Source organism: Eriocheir sinensis, chromosome 25 (assembly GCF_024679095.1).
Source record: "Eriocheir sinensis breed Jianghai 21 chromosome 25, ASM2467909v1, whole genome shotgun sequence".
Lineage (NCBI taxonomy): Eukaryota > Metazoa > Arthropoda > Malacostraca > Decapoda > Varunidae > Eriocheir > Eriocheir sinensis.
This window is the reverse complement of record NC_066533.1, coordinates 1631950-1656222: the sequence shown is the minus strand read 5'-3', so window position 1 is coordinate 1656222 and position 24273 is coordinate 1631950. Positions and strand designations below refer to the sequence as shown.

At 43.4% G+C, this 24273-nt stretch overlaps 2 protein-coding genes and 1 long non-coding RNA gene across 5 annotated transcripts; 2 read left to right on the top strand and 1 right to left on the bottom strand.

The window, feature by feature from the left end:
* Positions 1 to 352: 352 nt before the first annotated feature.
* LOC127003210 (uncharacterized) lies at positions 353 to 7780 on the top strand. The gene is made up of 4 exons (XR_007757003.1): positions 353 to 374; positions 3606 to 3785; positions 6273 to 6379; positions 7571 to 7780. It is a non-coding gene; the product is annotated as an uncharacterized LOC127003210 (long non-coding RNA).
* LOC127003209 (uncharacterized) lies at positions 7516 to 18004 on the bottom strand. Of its 3 annotated transcripts, none has more exons than XR_007757002.1 (4): positions 17647 to 18004; positions 11180 to 11761; positions 7808 to 8164; positions 7516 to 7664 (listed from the first exon to the last, which is right to left on the bottom strand). XR_007757002.1 is itself a non-coding variant. In XM_050869586.1 (4 exons), exons 1-3 carry the CDS (start codon positions 17824 to 17826, stop codon positions 11291 to 11293), a joined length of 387 nt encoding a protein of 128 aa, XP_050725543.1. In that variant the 5' UTR covers positions 17827 to 17955; the 3' UTR covers positions 7530 to 7664; positions 11180 to 11290. The 3 variants fall into 3 exon arrangements, 2 of the variants coding, with proteins under 2 accessions (XP_050725543.1, XP_050725544.1); XM_050869586.1 differs by lacking the exon at positions 7808 to 8164 and having other exon boundaries at positions 7530 to 7664; positions 11180 to 11330; positions 11595 to 11761; positions 17647 to 17955; XM_050869587.1 differs by lacking the exon at positions 7516 to 7664 and having other exon boundaries at positions 7996 to 8164; positions 11180 to 11330; positions 11595 to 11761; positions 17647 to 17957.
* Positions 18005 to 20605: 2601 nt separating this feature from the next.
* Positions 20606 to 22381, top strand: LOC127003596 (uncharacterized). The gene is made up of 3 exons (XM_050870506.1): positions 20606 to 20876; positions 21234 to 21426; positions 21961 to 22381. The coding sequence occupies exons 1-3, from the start codon at positions 20871 to 20873 to the stop codon at positions 22122 to 22124; spliced, it is 363 nt and encodes a 120-aa protein (XP_050726463.1). The 5' UTR covers positions 20606 to 20870; the 3' UTR covers positions 22125 to 22381.
* The last annotated feature ends 1892 nt before the right edge of the window (positions 22382 to 24273 follow it).

Here is a 24273-nt window from a genome sequence, read left to right as displayed (position 1 = left end):
TAGATACACGGGAGCTACACGGGAGCTCTGTGTTCCTCCAGAGGAACGGCTACCTGAGCTGTCTCTGCAGACTCCAAGTTCTTATGTTACACACACACACACACACACACACACACACACACACACACAGACTACCACCTCCATTACTACTACTACTACTTAACTACTTAACTCTCTAACTACCTAACTAATTAACTATGAACGGATAAAAAGGGGAGGAAAAGAGGGAATGGAGAGAGGGGGAGGAGGAGGAAGGGAGGGAGGAAGAGGAGAAGGAAAGGAGGGAGGAAGAGGAGGAAGGGAGGGGGAGGAGGAAGAGAGAGGAAAAAGGACTGGCTATTTGCTATCTGGACGTAAAGAGAGGAGGAGGGAAGGTACGCGTGTGTGTGTGTGTGTGTGTGTGTGTGTGTGTGTTACCTGCGCTGATAGTCGTGTGAGGTAATTAAGATTTCAACACCTGTCAGTATGAAGTTAATGAACAGTGCAATGATCTTTTTAGTGGTTTGAGGTAAAATTGAATCACCGGTCAGTCTTTGTGTCATTAAGAACGTACTGGTTGGCTTACGAGTCGTGTGAGGGAAGACGTTAGTAGTACCTGTCAGTAGTAAGTACTGGAACATTAAGGTATGGTGTAGTTTTGTGACCCTGGTGGCAGTTCGACTCCTCTGTACCGTGAACCTAAGGAAACACACATTTGACAAGGCTTTCCTAGGAGTTGTGGGCATTTCCAGGGGTAGTTTTGTGGCCCTGGTGACAGTTTGACCCTTCCTCTTACCGTGAACCTAAGAAAACACACATTTGACAAGGCTTTCGTAGTAATTGTGAGCATTTCCAGGGGTAGTTTTGTGACCCTGGTGGTAGTTCGACCTCTCCTCTTTACCGTGAACCTGAAAACACATATTTGACAATGCTTTCCTAGGAGTAGTGGGCATTTCTAGGGGTAGTTTTGTGACCCTTCCTCAGTACCGTGATAATAACAAAACACACATTTGACAAGGTTTTCGTAGTAGTTGTGGGTATTTCCAGCAGGGTAGTTTTGTGACCCTGGTAACAGTTTGACCTTTCCTCTGTACCGTGAACCTAAGAAAACACACATTTGACAAGTTCTGGGCATTTCCACGGGTAGTTTTTTTTACCCTGGTGGTAGTTTGACCCTTCCTCTGTACCGTGAACATAAGAAAACACACATTTGACAAGGCTTTCCTAGGAGTTGTGGGCATTTCCAGGGGTAGTTTTGTGACCCTGGTGGTAGTTTGACCCTTCCTCTGTACCGTGAACCTAAGAAAACATACATTTCATACATTTGACAAGGCTTCCCTAGGAGTTGTGGGCATTTCCAGGGATAGTTTTGTGACCCAGGTGGTAGCGTGACCCTTCCTCAGTATCGTGAACCTAACAAAACACACATTTGACAAGGCTTTCGTAGTAGTTGTGGGCATTTCCAGGGGTAGTTTTGTGACCCTAGTGGTAGTTCGACCCTTCCTCAGTACCGTGAACCTAACAAAACACACATTTGACAAGGCTTTCGTAGTAGTTGTAAGCATTTCCAGGGGTAGTTTTGTGACCCTGGTTGTAGTTAGACCCTTCCTCTGTACCGTGAACATAAGAAAAAACACATTTGACAAGGCTTCTCTAGGAGTTGTGGGCATTTCCAGGGGTAGCTTTGTGACCCTGGTGACAGTTTGACCCTTCCTCTGTACCGTGAACTTGAGAAAACACACATTTGACAAGGCTTTCGTAGTTGTTGTGAGCATTTCCAGAGGTAGTTTTGTGACCCTGGAGGTAGTTCGACCCCTCCTCAGTACCGTGAACCTAAGAAAACACACATTTGACAAGGCTTTCGTAGTAATTGTGAGCATTTCCAGGGGTAGTTTTGTGACCCTGGTGGTAGTTCGACCCTTCCTCAGTACCGTGAACCTAAGAAAACACACATTTGACAAGGCTTTCCTAGGAGTTCTGGGCATTTCCAGGGGTAGTTTTAGACCGGGTGGTAGTGTGACCTTTCCTCAGTACCGTGAACCTAACAAAACACACATTTGACAAGGCTTTCGTAGTAGTTGTGGGCATTTCCAGCAGGGTAGTTTTGTGACCCTGGTAACAGTTTGACCTTTCCTCTGTACCGTGAGCCTAAGAAAACACACATTTGACAAGTTATGGGCATCTCCAGGGGTAGTTTTGTGACCCTGGTGATAATTTGACCTTTCCTCTGTACCGTGAACATAAGAAAACACACATTTGACAAGGCTTTCCTAGGAGTTGTGGGCATTTCCAGGGGTAGTTTTGTGACCCTGGTGGTAGTTTGACCCTTCCTCTGTACTGTGAACCTAAGAAAACATACATTTGACAAGGCTTCGCTAGGAGTTGTGGGCATTTTCAGGGGTAGTTTTGTGAACCTGGTGACAGTTTGACCCTTCCTCTGTACCGTGAACCAAAAAAACAATACACATTTGACAAGGCTTTCGTAGTAGTTCTGGGCATTTCCAGGGGTAGTTTTGTGACCTTGGTGGCAGTTCGACCCCTCCTCTGTACCGTGAACCTAAGAAAACATACATTTGACAAGGCTTTCATAGGCGTTTTGGGCATTTCCAGGGGTAGCTTTGTGACCCTGGTGGCAGTTTGACCCCTCCTCTGTACCGTGAACCTAAGGAAGCATACATTTGACAAGACTTTCGGAGGGATTTTGGGCATTTCCAGGGGTAGTTTTGTGACCCTGGTGGCAGTTTGACTCCATCTCTGTACTGTGAACCTAAAAAAACACACATTTGACAAGGCTTTCCTAAGAGTTTCGGGCATTTCCATGGGTAGTTTCGTGACCCTGGTGACAGTTTGACCTCTCCTCTTTACCGTGAACCTGAAAACACATATTTGACAATGCTTTCCTAGGAGTAGTGGGCATTTCTAGGGGCTGTGTTTTGACCCTGGTGACAGTTTGACCCTTCCTCTCTACCGTGAACCAAAGAAAACACACATTTGCCAAGGCTTTTGAAGGAGTCATGGGCATTTCCAGGGTTAGTTTTGTGACCCTGGTGACAGCTTGACCCTTCCTCTGTACTGTGAGCCTAAAAAATCATTAAGGAAAACTCAACTGAGCGCCATTTTAGCCTTTGAAACTTGTTGACGTAAGGGTAAAATAGTTACACGTGGTTACCCTGTTCACTTCTATAGCCTGTGTGTAGGGGAGTGATCCAGAGGTGCGCGCGGCCTCAGTGCGCATCTCCGGGGTAATAATATATAGTAATTACCCTGTTCACTTGTATAGCCTGTGTGTAGGGGAGTGATCCAGAGGTGCGCGCGGCCCCAGTGCGCATCTCCGGGGTGAAAACAGATTATACAGTGATTTATTGGTGTTGTGTTAGTGTTGTGGTTTGTGTCTCTCTCTCTCTCTCTCTCTCTCTCTCTCTCTCTCTCTCTCTCTCTCTCGTATGATTGAGAGAGTGTGTATGTGTCATTCTCTCTCTCTCTATCTACTACTACTACTACCACTACTACTACTACTACTACTACTACTACTACTACTACTACTACTACTACTACTACTACTACTACTATTACTACTACTACCACTACTACTACTACTACTACTACTACTACTACTACTATTACAGGTCATCGTGGAGAAGGCCCCTCAGGCTCGTATCGACAAGAAGTATTTGTTTCCTTTGCCAGTCGGTCAATTCTACTTCCTCATGCGCAAGATAATTCCCCTGAGACCCGAGGATGCCCTCATCTTCTTCGTCAACAATGTGATTCCTCCCACCAGCGCCACCATGGGATCGCTCTACCAGGTATATTAGAGTGGTTGTTTGTTTGTTTATGTTTTCCTCTGAAGGAGTTGTAGATTCATCATTTCTCTTTCTTTTGGCTTGATCTGCATCCTTCTATCTTTATTCAATTATGACTTATTTTGACTTTTATCAGAACTTTTTATGAGTCTTCCCTCTAGTCTTAACACCGTAGGCTCGTTTTACCAGGTATACGAGTGTGCTTGTTTGTTTGTTTGAGATTTTCTCTTATGAAGTTGTTGATTGATCCTTTCTCTTCCTTTATTGCTACCTGCATGTTCCTATCTTTATCCAATTTTGAGTAATTCCCATTTTTATCAACATTTTTCATACACGTTTTTCAATTTCCGGGGTCGCTCTACCAGGTTCAAGGATGTTTTTCTCTGCTTTCTGTTTGTATGTTTGAGATTCGCTTTTGTGTATTTGTAGAGTATTTAATTGTCTTTCTTTTGACACTTATCTGTATGTTTCTATCTTTATCCAATTTTGAGTAATTTCTATTTTAATTGACATTTTTAATTCTTGTTTTTCAATTTCTGGTGTCGCTCTACCAGGGTCAAGGATGTTTTTCTCTGCTTCCTGTTTGTTTGTTTGAGATTCGCTCTTATGTATTTGTAGAGTATTTAATCTTCTTTCTTTTGACACTATCTGTGTTGTTCTATCTTTATCCAATTATGAGTTAGATTGACTTTTTTTTTTCTCTCTCTCTCTCTCTCTCTCTCTCTCTCTCTCTCTCTCTCTCTCTCTCTCTCTCTCTCTCTCTCTCTCACTTTCTCTCTCTATTAATTTTATTATATACCATGAAAATAACTATGCTGTCAGGAATTGGTATGCTCACTACATAAAGGAAATTGAATAAGATTTTAGGAGGCGAAGGATTACACTTACCGCTCTCAAAGGTGACAAAACACTGGTGGAAGCTGTCCCTGTGTTGTTAGTTGTCCCTGTGTTGCTAGTTGTCCCTGTGTCGGTAGCCGTCCCCGTATTGGTAGTCGTCTCTGTGTTGGTAGTCGTCTGTGTTGGTAGTCGTCCCTGTGTCGGTAGCCGTCCCTGTGTTGGTAGTCGTCCCTGTGTTGGTAGCTGTCCCTGTGTTGGTAGCCGTCCCTGTGCCGGTAGCCGTCCCTGTGTTGGTAGTCGTCCCTGTTAAAATAGTCAATTCCTCATGTCAAAAAACTATCTTCCGAGCCAAAGTGTCTTCTGAGCGGTGGTGCCAGATTGTCGTACTCAGGGCATCATAATTACCTGGTTTTGACCCTTAATTATTCCCCAAAGACATCTGCAATTGACGATTTTAATGATAACTATAAATTTTTCCAGCTATTGGGATGAAGGAGGCAGTTTTCAGGTTAGAAGTCGGCAAATGTAAAAGGATTGAGTAGGACATTTTGTACTCCCGTTTACACACTTAATAAGTTGCTAACGTGTCAGAGGGAGGTGTAGTACGGGGATGGTAATGACTAAGTTGCTTATAATATTTATTCTAACAGTGAAAGGAATCTACCTGAGCACATGAGTAAGTACAGAATCAACAAGTTAACGTCACTACTGACTGTCACACGCCCAAATGAAATCAACAATCTTCACGGCAGACACACTCGTAGTCGCAGTCACTAATGAAACACACATGTACGGTTGGTTACGTTTCACTACCAACAACACTGAATGTTCCTACTCAACATAACAAAGTTCCTAATACTCCAGAACGATCACATGCTACACAGTCACAAGAAATACGGCTTCTCCTAACAGAGTCTCGTAATTCTACTCACCAGTGTTGCCTCAAGTACAGTAACGGCCACAGCCCCAAAATAGGTTGACTGTTACTGAATTGGTGAATGCGACACTCCTGCTCCTTGCCGAGGAGCTCTTATATAGGGCCAGCGGCTACCATACAAATCGTCACCACCGTGTCGTTTTACATCACAACACGTCACAAAACGTCATGACAACGCCCACGTGAACAGTTCATGCCCGCCGGCCTTATACCCGTCCATAGGAGGACCCACGAGTGTTCCGCCTCCCGGCACTTCCTGCCTACGCGCTCACTCCCTGTCTATTCACACATCAGGTCGTGGAGCCCTTGTTATTAGTAGTAGAATTTGCATCTATGAACTCCTGCTTGTAACCATTTCTCAGAACATGGTCCAAAGTGACCCTTCATGCGGTTAACTCGCATACTTAGCCGTGCTCCCCGTTGAGGGTCCAAAAGCCAGCCATCCCAGCCTAGTCCTGGTAGCGAAGGGTCACCTCTCACAAGGTCCACGACATCCCCAAATGATTTGGTTCCTCGTGTCACAGGAGCTAGAAGCACTGCCAGTTACAGGTGTTGTAGGCGAGTGTTAGGAGCATCTTGTGTTAGAATATTGTGTTCCTAACTGTTGTCCTTGCAGAGATATTGGCACTTGAAGTTGACACACACACACACACACACACACACACACACACACACACACACACACACACACACTAACTCCGTGATGGTTCTTGCAGGGAAGCAACCGAGATAAGACCAGACTCTGCCCTCCAGTGAGCCCAGGAGACCACCGAGGGACACCCACGCACCTCATGGCATGGGGGAGGACGGATGGAGATGGTGGGTGAGTGAAGCAACCCACCCCCTGTGTATGCTCAGGCCCAAGGTTACGTCAGGTTAGGGGCTGCCTTAAAAACAGGTCCTTTCTCTCACTGATTCTCTCCAGGTTTCCTCCGTTTTTCCCTTCTTTCCTCCTCTCTTCTTCCTTTCCTCCTATGCCAAAAAAATAGCTTAATCTTTCCTCTTCCTCCTCCTGTCTTCTTCTTCTTCCTCCTCCTCTTCGTTTCCCAGTTATCTCCACTTTTATCAAGGTCTGTGTATTTCTCCGGCGCAGTTTTGGTGGTTTTGTTCATTTCCTCCTCCAAGTTCAAGTCCATTTTTCTCCTCTTTCCTCCTCCACCTCTTCCTCCTTTCCTCCTATGCCAAAAAATAGCTTAATCTTTCCTCTTCCTCCTCCCATCTTCCTTTTCCTCCTCATCCTTTTCAGTTCAGTTATCTCCATTTTTTTATCGAGGTCTGTGTATTTCTGGCATAATTTTGGTGGTTTCATTCATTTCCTCCTCCAAGTTCAAGTCCATTTTCCACCTCTTCCTCCTTTTCTCCTACACCAAAAAATAGCTTACTCTTTCCTTTTCCTCCTCCTCCTTTCCATTCCTCTCCTATCTCCACTTTTATAAAAGGTCTGTGTATTTCTCCAGCGTAATTTTAGTGGTTTCGTTCATTTCCTCCTCCAAGTTCAACTCCATTTCTCTCCCTTTTCCTTCCTCTCTTCCTCCTTTCCTCCTATGTCAAAAAATAGCTTAATCTTTCCTCTTCCTCCTCATTTTCGTTTCTTTGTAATCTCCACTTTTATCAAGGTCTGTGTCTTTGTAAACTTTGCAGAATGGACGAAAAAAAACACCAGAAATTGCTTGTATATTTATTGAGCAAACTGACATTTCTTGCAGAGAGAGAGAGAGAGAGAGAGAGAGAGAGAGAGAGAGAGAGAGAGGGGGGGGGGGGGTTCGTATGTGTATGGGGGGGCAAGTGTCTGTGGGGGTTGTCAACACACGGTGGGGGGGACACCCTGTGGCGCCGGGGAGCTGAGAGAGAGAGAGAGAGAGAGAGAGAGAGAGAGAGAGAGAGAGAGAGAGAGAGAGAGAGAGAGAGAGAGAGAGAGAGAGAGAGAGAGACACACACACACACACACACACACACACACACACACACACACACACACACATTCTTGGCACTAAACTCTGCCAGACTCTTGCAGGGAGGGAGACAGAGACGAGACCACTGAGCCGAAGGAACCAGTCAGGCCTTCAAGATGCTGCCTGGATGCTGGGGGAGACCAGACGAGACGAGTCCTGTAGAGGAGAAGATGGAAGGAGATTAATTGAAGGGCAGAGATGAGCGAGAGATGGAACTAACTCTCTCTCCCTGTATTTTTATAAAGAGAATACTAATAAAGTTTGGAAATATATATTACAATGGATATATTTAAACCTACTCTTCTTCTTCTTCCTTGTCTCTTTCCTCTGTCCACCAGTGAGCTATTGTATTCTTCCCTTCCCTTCTCTTCTCCTCCCCTCCCAAGATGCCGCCTGGATGTTGGGGGAATAGAGAGAGAGGGAGAGAGGATGAGATGGAACACACTCTCTCTCTCTTCTTTTCAATGGACCTTATACACTTTTACGCTACTTTTTTTTTTTTGTGTGAGAGAGAGAGAGAGAGAGAGAGAGAGAGAGAGAGAGAGAGAGAGAGAGAGAGAGAGAGAGAGAGAGAGAGAGAGAGAGAGAGAGAGTTCCAGCTTCCAGTCCCTTGCTGAGCTGAGTGACCAGACAGCATCAGCCAGTCAGCCATAGCCCTGAAAAGATTTATGGTGGTTAGGTCCCGGTAGATTGTGGTGGAATGGTAGAAATCGTGGTTGAATGTCAGGTCTTGGGTTGAAATTTTGGGGTTACAGAGCTGAAAAAGTTTTGAACAAGTTGAGTTTTTGGGTTGAACTTGTGATGACTGATGGTTGAATTGTGGAAAAAACTGGCAGAGGGATGTTGGGCGAATATTGTGTAGTGGTTAGACCCTGGTAGATTGTGGTAGACTGGTAGAAATCATGGTTGAAAGAGACAATAGTAGCTTACCAAATATCAGCAACTTCCTGTCCCAGCTTCCATCAGTTGCACGATCAGTAATAATAATAATAATAATAATAATAATAATAATAATAATAATAATAAGTATATAAAATTAACCTGTATTTTCTCATTCCTGAGAGAGAGAGAGAGAGAGAGAGAGAGAGAGAGAGAGAGAGAGAGAGAGAGAGAGAGAGAGAGAGAGAGAGAGAGAGAGAGAGAGAGAGAGAGAGATACCTCCACATCTGAAAAGGAAAAATCTATAATCTTCCTTCCTCTTCCTCTTCACACACACACACACACAAAAAAAAAAAAAATGTTACACCCCAAAGTTATGACCGCAGCAGCAGTCAGAGGCTGAATTATAGTCACAAGTTAAAGTGTGTGTCGTGCCAAGTCCCTGCTGGTGAGCCTGGTTCAGACCCTCACACCAACCACCTCCCAGGGCCAAAACGGAGGTGGGTTGAGTTCTAATGTGTGTTTCCTTAGGTTCACGGTACAGAGGAAGGGTCACACACCTAACCCGGGAAATGCCCACAACTCCTAGGAAAGCCTGGTCAAATGTGTGTTTCTTTAGGTTCACAGTACAGAGGAAGGGTCACACTACCACCAGGGTCACACACCTAATCCGGGAAATGCCCACAACTCCTAGGGAAGTCTGGTCAAAAGTGTGTTCCCTTAGGTTCATGGTACAGAGGAAGGGTCAAACTACCACCAGGGTCACACAACTACCCTGGGAAATGTCCACAAATCCTAGGGAAAGCCTTGCCAAATGTGTGTTCCCTTAGGTTCATGGTACAGAGGAAGGGTCAAACTACCACCAGGGTCACACAACTACCCTGGGAAATGCCCACAAATCCTAGGAAAAGCCTTGCCAAATATGTGCTTCTTTAGGTTCACGGTACAAAGGAAGGGTCACACTACCACCAGGGTCACACAACTACCCTGGGAAATGCCCACAAATCCTAGGGAAAGCCTGGTCAAATGTGTGTTTCCTTAGGTTCACGGTACAGAGGAAGAGTCACACTACCACCAGGGTCACACAACTACCCTGGGAAATGCCCACAACTCCTAGAAAAGCCTGGTCAAATGTGTGTTTCCTTAGGTTCACGGTACAGAGGAAGGGTCACACTACCACCAGGGTCACACAACTACTCTGGGAAATGCCCACAACTCCTAGGAAAGCCTGGTCATATGTGTGCTTCCTTAGGTTCACGGTACAGAGGAAGGGTCACACTACCACCAGGGTCACAAAACTACCCCTGGAAATGCCCACAACTCCTAGGAAAACCTTGTCAAATGTGTGTTTTCTTAGGTTCACAGTACAGAGGAAGGGTCACAAAACTACCCCTGGAAATGCCCACAACTCCTAGGAAAGCCTGGTCATATGTGTGTTTCTTTAGGTTCACAGTACAGAGGAAGGGTCACAAACTACCCCTGGAAATGCCCACAACTCCTAGGAAAGCCTTGTCAAATGTGTGTTTTCTTAGGTTCACAGTACAGAGGAAGGGTCACAAAACTACCCCTGGAAATGCCCATAACTCCTAGGAAAGCCTGGTCATATGTGTGTTTCTTTAGGTTCACAGTACAGAGGAAGGGTCACAAACTACCTCTGAAATGCCCACAACTCCTAGGAAAGCCTGGTCATATGTGTGTTTCTTTAGGTTCACAGTACACAGGAAGGGTCACAAAACTACCCCTGGAAATGCTCATAACTCCTAGGAAAGCCTGGTCATATGTGTGTTTCTTTAGCTTCACAGTACAGAGGAAGGGTCACAAACTACCCCTGGAAATGCCCACAACTCCTAGGAAAGCCTGGTCATATGTGTGTTTCTTTACGTTCACAGTACAGAGGAAGGGTCACAAAACTACCCCTGGAAATGCCCACAACTCCTAGGAAAGCTTTGTCAAATGTGTGTTTCTTAGTTTCACAGTACAGAGGTATGGTCAAAAAACTACCCCTGTAAAGGCCCACAACTCCTAGGAAAGCCTGGTCATGTGTGTTTCTTTAGGTTCACAGTACAGAGGAAGGGTCACAAAACTACGCCTGGAAACGCCCACAACTTCTAGGAAAGCCTTGTCAAATGTGTGTTTTCTTAGGTTCACAGTACAGAGGAAGGTTCACAAACTACCCTGAAATGCCCATAACTACAAGGAGAGCCAGTTCATATGTGTGTTTCTTTAGGTTCACAGTACAGAGGAAGGGTCACAAAAATATCCCCGGAAATGCCCACAACTCCTAGGAAAGCCTGGTCATATGTGTGTTTCTTTAGGTTCACAGTACAGAGGAAGGGTCACAAAACTACCCCTGGAAATGCCCACAACTTCTAGGAAAGCCTGGTCAAATGTGTGTTTTCTTAGGTTCACAGTACAGAGGAAGGGTCACAAAGCTACCCCTGGAAATGCCCACAACTCCTAGAAAAGCCTGGTCAAATGTGTGTGGCGGTCGAAATGTGGGCCGAGAGAGAGAGAGAGAGAGAGAGAGAGAGAGAGAGAGAGAGAGAGAGAGAGAGAGAGAGAGAGAGAGAGAGAGAGAGAGATAATGGTCCATAATAGACTCGGAGCAGAGTGAGGATGACCCATTTTCTCGCCGGCAACACACGCCTCAGTGAATAAGTTACCCGAGTAATACGTTCACCTGGATCACAGTCTGTTCACCCCAGGAAGGCAATGAGTCAGTATTTTTTTTTTTTTTACAGCTAAGGAGACAGTTCCAGGGCATAAAAAAAATAAAAAAGCCCGCTACTTACTGCTCCTGAATAGAGGTCAAAGGTTTGGCGCACGAGGTCACATGTTGCCTCCTGCCCGGGGTCGCCTCAGAGCACGCTGCATCCTGCTGAACAGATCGTCGGCGGCACATATTAACCAGGCGGTGGTGGATCATGTTTCTTAATGGTCCCTCTGAGCGAGAAAAATTAGAAAAAATCAGCCCTCACACAAACCATTTCATAATATATATCAAAGCATTTGTGATCAGTTTATGCATCATCTATTTTGGGAGGTATAATTATATCATGGCACAAATTTGACCCGTCGCTGCTGCCGGGTTAATATGCTTGCTTGTATGAGATCACTTGAACACAATGCATGCTTTGGTGAGGTCTGAACTAGGTTGTGATACACACACACACACACACACACACACACACACACACACACACACACATAATGTCCACCAAGTCGACAATGTCCCTCTTCATCTCCTCGGCCTGGTGCTTTTTCTCCTGAGCAGCCTCGTCAAGGCAGCGCAGCGTCACCCCTCGGCAATTCAGCCTCTCCCTGCTTTCTCCGGTCATCAGCTGGTATTTCTTCCACTGTTCCTCTGGGAGTGCCTGTGGGAGGGGGGTAAAGAGGGTACATTCATCACCCCATACAGGTTATAACTATTTGCATCGGGGAAAAAAAAGCCTGGAAAATTCTGCATAGCCCCTTGACTGTGGATTTCCTATAAGAAGACCTCACCATGTTATAGGAAAGGCACAAAAGGTGGCTGCTACAATTCAATGAAGAAAAATGGAAAGTCCTGCACCTTGGGAGGGGATGTCCAGCACACCAATACCACATGGGAAACACTCCACTATCCACCACAGAGGCAGAGAAAGACCTGGGATTGTATGTAACCAGGCTACCAGTGAAGGGATATCCAGCACACCAATACCACATGGGAAACACTCCACTATTCACCACAGAGGCAGAGAAAGACCTGGGAGTGTATGTAATCAGGTTACCAGTGAAGGGATATCCAGCACACCAATACCACATGGGAAACACTCCACTATCCACCACAGAGGCAGAGAAAGACCTGGGACTATACGTTACCAGGCTACTAGTGAAAGCCAAATCCGTGCCAATCGCAGCGGACGGGTTAAAAATTAAGTAAAAAACTGACTCTCGGGGCAAAGTTGGAATATGATAAACTGATTAAAAACATACAATTCATCTAAATATCTATGTTCAGGGCTTAGGTGTTGGAGTTCATTCTCTAAGAGTTATGGACCTGGAGTAGTGAGCACATCCCACATGATCTTGAACCCCTGAAGGGCGGGTGTTTTGACCACAAGGGCTCCCTCAGGGGGGGGGACTGGGCCACAAATAGCTGTTCTTCAAGCACTTATAATCCTTGAAATAAACATCTTATGGATATACATGTAATACCATGATGTGCAGCATACAATGAACTCAATGGTGAAAGGAGCCTGATATGTGTGATGCCTGAGCGGGCCAAGCCAGACCTATTGCTGGGCTGAGCCTGGTGGACGGGACAATGTACTGGATGGGGGACTCACGCAAGCTAATTTATTATATAACACATGAAAATTTACTTTTTAGGTGTGCATATGTTGTACATATCTTGTGCTCTGTCTGGCTGGCTATCTTGGTTAGACTCTCTCTCTCTCTCTCTCTCTCTCTCTCTCTCTCTCTCTCTCTCTCTCTCTCTCTCTCAGTTGACGTGGAGTTCTTCAACGCATGGGACAGTTTCTATGGACAAAGTGAGCTCTTCCACAGGGACGGATTGCACCTGTCTCCCATCGGGGCAGCCAGATTCGGAAGGCTCCTCAACGACGCAGTACGTGTCATCCGAGCAAAAAACGAGTCACAGCCACGTCCCCCCACCCCGCCCGTGTAAATAGACGCCGTGCATCGCAACAAACCCGTAACCGTGATCCCGCAAGTACCACCACCTCTATTACCAAGCCTCAAGATAACTTAAAAATCCTTAGTTTCAATGCGCGTAGCCTAACAAACAAATTTGATGAACTGAGATGTCTTCCTCTAACAGAAAATTTTGACATAATTGCTATAACCGAAACATTTATCGACACCACAAATATTGATTTAAGTTCCGAATACAACATAGATGGCTACAGACTCTTCAACAAAGATCGTGTAAACCGTAGAGGCGGTGGCGTTGCCCTTTATGTCAAAAGCTATTTGCAACTCACTGACAAAACACCGGGAAACAGTAACGTTGAACATTTGTGCGTGCGAGTAACCATTGCAAAAGTCAATTTAAATATATCTGTCACCTACAGACCTCCCGGGCAATCACTCGATGACGACCTTGAAATGTACAGCGTCTTAAGGCAGTCACTTAATAACAACGACTCACTGATATTAGGAGACTTTCACCTCCCCCATATCGACTGGGCGACACTGTCAGGTACAGAAGGCGAGTCACATAGAATGATCGAATTTCTAGAAGAAAATTATCTAAGCCAAATGGTTTCTGAGCCAACTCGACAAAATAATATACTCGACCTTGTTATAACGACCCAAGATAACCTAGTCAGTAGTGTCACGGTAGGTGAACACCTCGGTTCTTGCGATCATAAATTAGTGCGCGTCGACATTAGAGTCAATCATCAGTGACTGAAAATAAAGTAAAGGTGCCCAATTTCAAAAGAGCTAACTTCGTAGAAATCCGACAAAAACTAATAGAAATACAACTATCAGATGACGGCAACGTAGAGGAAGCCTGGCTAAGCCTTAAAAATCACTTACTCACTCAGCAGAACACATTCGTCCCCTTGTGCGAGAAACGAATTAACACTAATAAAAGCCCACCGTGGTTTAATAGCGAAATTAAACAATCAGTCAATGAGAGAAAATTGTTTTACAGGTTAAAGAAAGAACAAAGCACGCCCGAAAACATTAGACTTTATACTGATGCCAGGCGACGAGTAAAAAGACTAGTAGGTCAGGCAAAGCGTAGATATGAAGAAAATATTGCAGCCAACTGTAAAAATAATCCGAAATCTTTCTTCAGTTACATAAACAACAGAAAGGCGATCAAAAGTGGTATTGGACCTTTAACAAACAGCGACGGTGCACTAGTGACTGACAGCCAACACATTGCAAACCTCTTCAACAATTACTTTTCCTCGGTGTTTAATACTAACAGTCTTCCTCTTGCTCCCACCAACACCAGTACTATTGTAAATCTCGAGCATGCATTGCCTAATTTTGAAATAACAACCGATGAAGTCCTTAAAGCTCTCCATTCACTTAAAACAAATAAAAGTCCCGGACTCGACAAAGTATATCCTATACTGCTTAAATGTCCTTGCGACAAGGCATCGTCCCTTCGGATTGGAAAAAGGCTAACGTGACACCGATTTTTAAGAAAGGAGACAAAAAAATACCAGGTAACTACCGACCCATTAGTCTAATTTCAATTGTAGGTAAGCTACTCGAGAGCATAATTAGAGACAAAATTGTGAGTTACCTCGAAAGCCACTCATTAATTGGGGATTCACAACATGGCTTCCGAAACAAAAGATCCTGCCTGTCAAAGCTACTGACCTTTTATAACGATCTCTTCTCAATTTATGACGTAACCATATCAGTGGACGTAGTCTATCTTGATTTCCAGAAAGCGTTTGATAAAGTCCCACATCATAAATTACTTTATAAATTAAAGCAAATAGGCATTGACGGTCAAGTAAACCAATGGATCGCGAATTGGTTGAGCAACAGACAACAAAGAGTTGTGATTGACGGATTTAACTCAGAGTGGGCGCCGGTCACTAGTGGCGTCCCTCAGGGCTCGATTCTTGGCCCAGTGCTCTTCATTATTTACATCAACGACGTGGATGTTGGACTCAATAATCGCATTAGTAAATCTGCAGACGACACAAGGATTGGTAACTCGGTTTTCACTGACGAAGACAGGCAAAGCCTCCAAGAGGATTTGCACAAAATTTCAGCTTGGTCGGATAAATGGGAGATGCCCTTTAACGTAGACAAGTGCCAGGTCCTTCAAGTTGGAACAAAAAATAAGAAGTTCGATTACGAAATACACGGCGTTAAACTCACAAGCGTTCAATGCGTTAAGGACCTGGGGATTAAAATCGCGTGAAACCTCAAATTCTCACATCAATGCATCGATGCAGCAAATAAAGCGAACAGAATGTTGGGCTTCATTAAAAGAAACTTTTTTATTCAAGAATAAAGATGTAATACTTCCGCTCTACAATAGTTTAGTCAGACCCCACTTGGAATATGCGGTACAGTTTTGGTCTCCCCACCATGCAAAGGACATTGCTAAACTAGAAGGTGTTCAGCGTCGAGCAACAAAAATGATCCCTTCCTTACGCAACAAATCCTACGAAGAAAGGCTTTCCACCCTTAACATGTTCTCTCTTGAGAAACGTCGCCTCCGAGGAAAACTGATCGAATGTTTTAAAATACTTAATGGTTTCACGAATGTAGACAGAACAAAATTGTTTATGATCGATGACACTTTGCGAACGAGGAACAATGGCACAAAACTCAAATGTAGACAAGTAAATTCAGACTGCACCAAATTTTTCTTCACCAGCGTTGTAGTGCGAGAATGGAATAAGCTCCCACCATCAGTGGTCCAGTGTAACACGATTGAATCCTTTAAAAACAAGCTCGACCGTCACTTCCTTGAACTTAATATTAACTAGAGTAGAAAAGCAACGTTTTGGAGCCATCTGATTAATGCAAAATCACTTAGGTTTAAGGACAGACCACCTAGTCTGGACCATGGGGTCTGTGTGGTCTGATTTTCTATGTAAATCTATGTAAATCTCTCTCTCTCTCTCTCTCTCTCTCTCTCTCTCATATACAGTATATAAAAATCAATATATTTCAACATAACCTATATCTCTTGAAAACATGTATGTGTAGAAAAACATATCATAATTTTCAATGGGAGTGTAACATATGAAATGCATTTTTTTTCTAATGTTTACCAATATTCTGATACAATAATAATGGCAGGTGTTGGTTGGTGCCACTGGGAGTCAGGGGTGCAAGCAAGCATTTTGTGTAGTGTATCTTTTCAGACTTGTGCTGCCCACCTGTGCCTGTGAGTTCCCTGCCTGGCTGGCTGGGTTTATTTTTTGTGTTTTTGGGTGGGTTTTTTAATGCCAACCCTGAGGATTACTAACAAGTGGAACAGCCTCACTGAACATGTAATCACCAGCACTAGTGTGAATATGTTTAACCCGGTAGCAGCGACAGGCGAAATTTGTGGCTTTACCGTGTACCAGCAACGGGCCAAATTTTTGCCATGACATAACCCCCCCAAAATAGATGAAGCATAAACTGATCACAAATGAGTTGATATATATTATGAAATGGTTTGCACGAGTGATGATTTTTTCTCATTAATTCGCTTAGAGCGTCCTTTAAGAAACATGATCCCCGCTGCCACCACCGGGTTAAGAACAGATATGACCAGGTTGAGGCTGAACAGAAACAGAGAAGAGGCACCAGGCCCTTATGACTCTCTTGCCTCTTATACCTTCACTGGGTAAGCATCTTCACTCAGGATCGGACTAGCCTATATGCCCGTGTGCCAATGTACTTACTCGTATTTCTTATTTATCTGGTCCCACTTCCGCCGAAGTGCTCTGCAGGACCCACATATTTTAATTCATTAAATTTTCAATATTGATCACAACTGATATGCTATGTTAATTGTCAATGGCACATGGGCCCCCCAAGGTACATGTGTAGTGCGGCGACAAGGCCTGATGAACGAGCCTCCCATAACCCACTTAGCTAGCGGGGTACCTCTTTGGCCGACTCGGTAAGGAGTGGCTCTCCTGTCACGTTGGTTCAATGCCAGGCAGCCGGCGAATACCCTCACCTTGTCTTGATTAATTTCTCGTGTGTTTCGATACAAGCAGAGGACGTGTTGGGAAATAGAGGAAATAGAAAAGAAAATCCTGGGCATGACACATGGGCCCCTGGACTTAACCCATGCCAATGTGTATTATTTGAATATTTTGATATTTTAGCTTATATGGGCCCGGGCCCCCTCCAGCCACTAGATGGCACGGTCCCCTTCAGCACCCCAGTCCAACTCTATCTTCGCTAGGTAAGCACGTCAGCGCTGCCACGAACCCTTGAAGCTCGATTGCAAGTCTTACGTAACAGTGCCACACCTCGCCTAATCGCCCTTACCGGAGCACCCGGCAGCCCACACAACCCTGATGACAATGAGTGTGTGGTAACTGCCCCAACAATAGCCACTTTTAAAGCGCGTTATGACAGACGCCTTGATTTGATTAACTAAGATACTGGCTAACTAGTCCTAAGAGGTGGGGGGCATCATAAGAAGTCCTCTTAATTCCCCACTATTTATTCCTAGATAAGCATTCCTAGATAAGACAGGCACGGGGGAAGGAAGGAGGGAGGGAAGAATAAAGGAGGAACCAGTGAGTGCCATGCGGTACCTCACCTGCCACTCCGCCGTCACCAGCTTGGCCATATCCACCTTTCTCTTGAGCCGCTTCTCTACTTCGGGTTTCTTGGCCATCATGAAGTAGAAGAAGAAGGCGTTGCGTCTCTTCTGCTTGCTCATCGCTGCCCGCCAGGAATACTCAGGAGGTGGAGGAGGAGGGAGAGCACCGCCGTACATCCTGCCTCGATGGTGGTGGACGGAGCACTGACTCGCATCGTCGCTCGCAAGTTACCATATTGTCGTACTAGGCATAATTTTTTCTTCTGCTTGAGGCCCAAAACTGTCGAGGCAACACTGATAACGATATACATTCACAATTAGAGTTCAGATGGTTAATTATCGATGTTTATCTGCAGTTGTTATGGGTCAGAAACAGGAAAATGCGATGTTCTGAGTACGACAATATGGCAACGCTACTCGCAACGTTGCCAAAGTGTCGTACTCAGCTGCTTATTTTTCCCGATTTCAGGCTAAAAAATGTCCCACCCACAAAACTAACGATACTTAGATTTCCCAACAAAAACTCCTAATGTATTCAGATGCAAACCTTTCCTGAGTTGTGCTATAGCAGTGTCCGAACATGGGAGAAAAATAGCTCTTCGATAGTACTCCTATGATTGATGATTGATTGATATAGTTTATTGTTGCAAGTAAAACAACAAAGGAGAAGGAAGGAGCATGCCATTTGCTGTTGGAGGGTTAGCCTTAATTATGTTTCTGATGACCACTGATTGTTCAAGGCTTCTGGCTTCCGTACCTTTCCTCAGCTTGGGCAAAAAGTTGGTTGAACTTATTTCCATCACGATAGGACTGAAATGCATCTATGCAGCTCTGTACACTTCCAAGAGCATTATCAGTTCTTGTTGTGACCCCTGCATCTTTTCTGGCAAGGGTTTAGTGACACTTAGAACTGAGGTGAGCACTTCCAAACTCATGAGAAAACCTGGGTCACTTATTGCTTTAGATTAGGCTTGGCTGCTGATTCTTCACCTAACGTGTTCTGCAGTAATTATTCTTAATCATTATTTCATTATTTACCTACCTGATTAACTGAACTATCCGGGGCATCAGCCGAGTCAGTGGTGACTTTCCTACACCAGTTAGAGTACGTACGTGAAGCGTTTTGTGACCAAGGAGGAAATATGTAAAGAATGGAAAGGCACAAATCCCAAGCCTGCGGGAATTCAAGGAATGACACACGCTACAGTAAAAAAGTACTACATAAACAGAAAATGAAATCTATCAATCATAATTTTCAGAAATTTGAAATTTGTGGTCAGAAAATATTATACGGATAACATGAATAGGCTATGTGAGCCTACGTCGTCAATTAATGTTTCTCAGAATAGATCACCTGCTCTTATTCAACTCAACAGCTCCATTGTTCAGGTGCTGAACATATAATAGTCACTCAGCCACTCTACACTGTCCACTGTCAAGCACAAAACGGTCATTAAAGGTGGTAATATAGCGGCAAAGGTCGACCTTACAGGTCCCATACGCGTCTCGCGTCGCCTGCCACTCTCCCCGTCATAATACAGAATTATATTTCATACTCACCACTGTCACCAGACAAATTCACTTGGTGCCTCTACAGTATAATTATATAGTCCTCCAATCACTTTGACTGCACCTTACACCTAAAATCAAGTAAATTTGAGAGGCAAGAAGGAGAGAAGGCACACTTACGACTTTCGTGCTCTCTCTCTCTCTCTGCCAGAGCCATCCCAATCTCGTATTCCTCTTCTTCCTGTCACCCGCTACAAACACCCGTCCGCCAGTTGACAGCTTGACATCGCACTCTACACACAATTTTATGAGCCCATCATTTAACGCCTTACTTTTTTTTCACTCAGAGCAAACCTTATATCCTACCATTAACTCAAAACAAAACCAAAGGGGAAATAACTCGGTCACTCGGTGCCACTGAGCTCTCAACTCCACACACACACACACACACACACACACACACACACACACACACACATTCGTAATCGTAATACTAATATACATATTCCTATTATTTTCCCGTAACATTTATTTATTCATTATTATGTTTCTTTGCAAAAGGGGGGGGGGGGGGGGCATGTCAACCCCCCCCCTCGGTACGTCACTGCGTAGAAGGCTTACGGTGCGTCCTTTACCTTTTCCGAGGTGCCAGTCTTGTGACGTCGGCGATCACGGACCTCCATCTCTCCCTATCATCAGCCATTCTCATAACTTCTGCCACACTGTGTCTTCCATCCATGTCTTGTAGCAGGCTATCCATAAATTTAATTCTTTGACGTCCTCTTGCTCCTCTTCCTTCCACTCTTCCAAGCAAGCAGTCACTTTCTAGTCCTCTCCTTCTTAGCACATGACCCAGAAACTTTAGTTGTCGCCCTCTTATACTTTTCATTAATTGCCTATCTACTGCTGCTCTTTGCATAACTTCCTGGTTTGTCACACTGTCTGTCCAGGGAATTCTCAACATTCTCCTTAAAAACACATTTCCGCTGCGTCTATCTTTTTCTTTGTATTTGCTATGATTGTTCATGTTTCGCAACCATATAGTAAAGTTGACCCCACAAAACATTTTAATAATCCCAATCGCATTTCCATATTCATACTCAAATTATTCAGCAGTTTCCTCATATTTCCGAATGCCGTCTTTGCTATACATAATCTCCTGCCTATTTCCTTCTCACTTTCTCCGTCTTCACTAAACATGCTCCCAAGGTAATTAAATTTTTATACTTGCTCAATAAGCCTTTCATCAATCCGTATCCCCACTCGAAATTTACTTTTTCTTTGTAACCACAATAACCACTGTTTTACTGGCATTGATTTTTAGCCCTTTTCGCTCACAGCTCTCCTGTATCCTGTACACCAGTGCTTGTAGTTTCTCCTCTGAGTCAGCCAAAAGTACAGTGTCGTCTACATACTTTATATTGTTAACATTTCTACCTCCAACCCTTTATCGGGCAAGTGACTGTCAACAGTCACTTAAAACGGCCATCTTCTCGGCCTCCTCGTATATATCCGTTAACTCCAAGCTGATGTGTTCTGGGCGTCAGCCAATCACAAAACACTCTTCTATGTTGTGACTCATGAAGCAGACGGAATCCTTTGTTTTTATTGGCTGGGCAGCAAGACAAACACGGCAGTGTGTGATCGGCTTCGAGACGGGGTGCATCTAACGTTGAGTGCTCTCCACTCATCTCGTCTCTGCATACTACAGAATGTCGGTAAGTGTCTGTATTCTTTACTGTGGATAGTTGAAGAGTTGTGCTAACTAATGATACATAAAAAGTTTTGGTAAGTGATAAACTTACTTTGATAAATATGTAGTGAAATATGAAGTGACTGCTGGTGACAACATGCCCGGAGCGTCGAGCATGATGCTTGACTGCTGGCGGTCACTTTGCCCGGGGCTTCGGGATTGACGCTTGCTCGTCATTACACACATATATAATATTTTTTTATGATTAATACATATATATACACTAAGAAATTCGTATAATGAGGTCAGAGTTAAAGCTGAATTTCTATATTACGTAGTTCCGCATAACACAGTGTGAATATTTTTTTTTTTTATCTTACAGATCAGCCTCACTTCATTTTACGGTCAAAACCGCAAAGTCATTGTACCAACCAACCCTGCTGGTAGTGATGATGACCAAGAGCTTGACCTATCTGCTGATGATGACGCTGACCCTGACTTCGAGCCTGTGCTATCCCAGGATTCTTCCAGTGAAGATGAACTCAGGCCTAGCCACCAGCTCAAGCGTCAGAAAGGTAAGGTGTTATTGCTCTTGTTGTTGTTGTTGCTGTTATTATTATTATTATTGCTACTTTTTAGTTATCATTATTATTATTGAGCGTGTGACAAATGCAAGCATCAATCTACGATGATAATTTCTAAACACTTTAAATAGGCTACCTTTTTTTCTTTCAAAATCCCTTTTAAATGGGCTTTAAATCATCGTCGTATTGGCTGTCGGTACTTTAAATTTCATTTATACTTATATATAGTGTACATTATTGTAATTGATGCATTCAGCTGTTGTTTTACGACAGAGTTAGAAAATGGTAATGTTATATTATTTGTTAACGAACCGTATATATTTTGCTCTCTTTATTGTAAGAAAAGTTATACGTACTCAGCTAAGACTAGGCTATATTTGCATCTGTGTATGACACATTTTGCTTTATTGTAAGCTAGTCTTACAAAGTCATCTTTGCCACTGAAGTAGGGTAATTTATTTCTATTTTATTTTGTAAGAATATTAAGGTAAGGCTTTATGTTATTCTTTTGTTATTTATTTGCAGCTTCTTCTCAAACAAGGAACCTTGCAATAGCTGATGTGGAAGATGACTCTGGAGAGGATGGAAGCGATCAAGAAAACACCACTTCAGCTTCATCACCGTCATGGGAAAAAAATGATATATACCTACCCACCTCCTCTTCCCGAGAAGCCATACCCACAGCCTGATCATATCTCTACACCATATGAATATTTCCTGAAGCTTTTTCCCTTAGAAGTCATAGATCATATTGTTTACCAAACAAATTTGTATGTGAAACAAATAGACATAAACACGTCATTTGCCACTAACAGGGATGAAATTATGAACTTCATAGGCATACTCTTGTATATGGGAGTTTGTGAATTACCATCTTTGGAGGATTACTGGGCAAATGAGACAAGAGTCCCCCAAGTAGCTAATGTGATGTCATCCAAACAATTCAAATACCGGAGAAGACATATACATTTCAATGATAATGAGTTTGCTGAGGAGTCAGATGACAGGTTTTATAAGATCAGACCAATGTTTAACTTCATTAGAAAAACATTTCAGCAAATTCCTCCTTCTACCAAACAATCCATTGATGAAGTTATGGTAGGTTATAAAGGCACAAGAGCAGGAAATCTCAGACAGTATATCAAATCTAAGCCAACCAAGTGGGGTTTCAAACTCTACTGTCGTGCCAGTGATGATGGTTTTATACATGACATTATTTTGTATCAAGGGGGAACTACATTCACTGCACACCCAGTTTCCCTTACACAAGCTGAGAGTAGTGAAAAGATAAGCACTAAGGTTGTTTTGACCCTTGCTAAAACAATCACCAGCACTACTACTAGTTCTATATATGCAGACAACTTTTTCACCAGCCTACATCTAGCCAATATGCTCAAGAAGCATTATAACTGTAGGTACACAGGCACTGCAAGGGATAATAGAGTTGGGAGACCTCCACTTATGTCACCTAAAGATATGGGAAACACTAAAACCAAAAGAGGTTGTTTTGACTATTGTTCAAGTAATGGGATATTAGTAGTAAGGTGGAAGGACAATAAGGTTGTGACACTAGTAACAAATGACAAAGGTGTCTTCCCACTGAAGAAGATACAGCGGTACATCAAGGAAAAGAAGAAGAAGGAGGAGGTGGACTGTCCCCTTGTTGTGTCAGAGTACAATGCTCATATGGGGGGGATTGATAAGAGTAACATGCTTGTACAGCTTTACAGGACTCCAATGAAGTCAAAGAGATACTATCTAAGGCTCTTTGCCTATGTCTTGGACCTATGCTCTGTTAATTCCTGGCTCCTTTACAAGAGAGATTGTGAGGCACTGAAGACTCAATTCATGTCTCTCAAGAAATTCAGGCTAGCAGTGTCTAGCTTCACAAGGTGTACCAAACCAACTCTTGGTCGAGTTTTGAGGAACTCAGACTCCTCAAGCTCAGCTCCTGACTTTGAAATGCCTGTTGCAGTCAGGGGACAAAGAGTCACCATCCCAGAAGACTGCATTAAACTGGACAGCAGGAAATTTCATTTCCTATGTATGTTGACAGGCAAACCTGCAAGCACTGTAGCAGAAAGGGTAACATCATAAGATCACACATAGCCTGCTCTGTTTGCAAAGTAAACCTATGTCTAAAGCAGACCAATAACTGCTTTGTAGACTTTCTTCAAGCTAAATAGATTTCACTAAACAGTCTAATGAATCATGTAGGTGAAGTAATGGGTTTGTGGAAAGCATTTCATGTTTTATTTTTTTTCTTTCTCTGCAACCTAACAATGTATTTACTCAAGAAACAAATATTTTTTTTCTGTTAAGTACATTTTTAGAGACATATGTGAATCATTTGCATATATTTCTGATGAAACTACTAGTAATTTCTATTTATGATGGTAATGTGGTATGTGATTAAAATTAGTCATATCATATTTTCAAGGATAAACTGGATCTGTTATATATTATTTTTTGCCATATCTTTAGGTGAGAAAATATACAGATCTATAAACTGTGAAGATTATAATTTCATGCCAAGTTTATGAGGAAGGGTCATGATTATGCATATATTTTTATATAAATATATTAATTAAATACATTTATGTGCTTCAATAAAGCTTCAAATGTCTATATGAGTTTCAGTAAATAAAAATTGTTTATTACATAATACTGGTGTAGCCTTTTTGGTCATATAATATAATAAGATATGTTCAAATGCATTTCACCGTGGCCTGGGCCAAGTGACTGTCAGCAGTCATGCATGGTTTACCGCGAGCCGGGAAGGTTACCTTTTGTAGTCACTTCGGGTGGAGTTAAATGCCCCAAGACTTTTAAATTTTT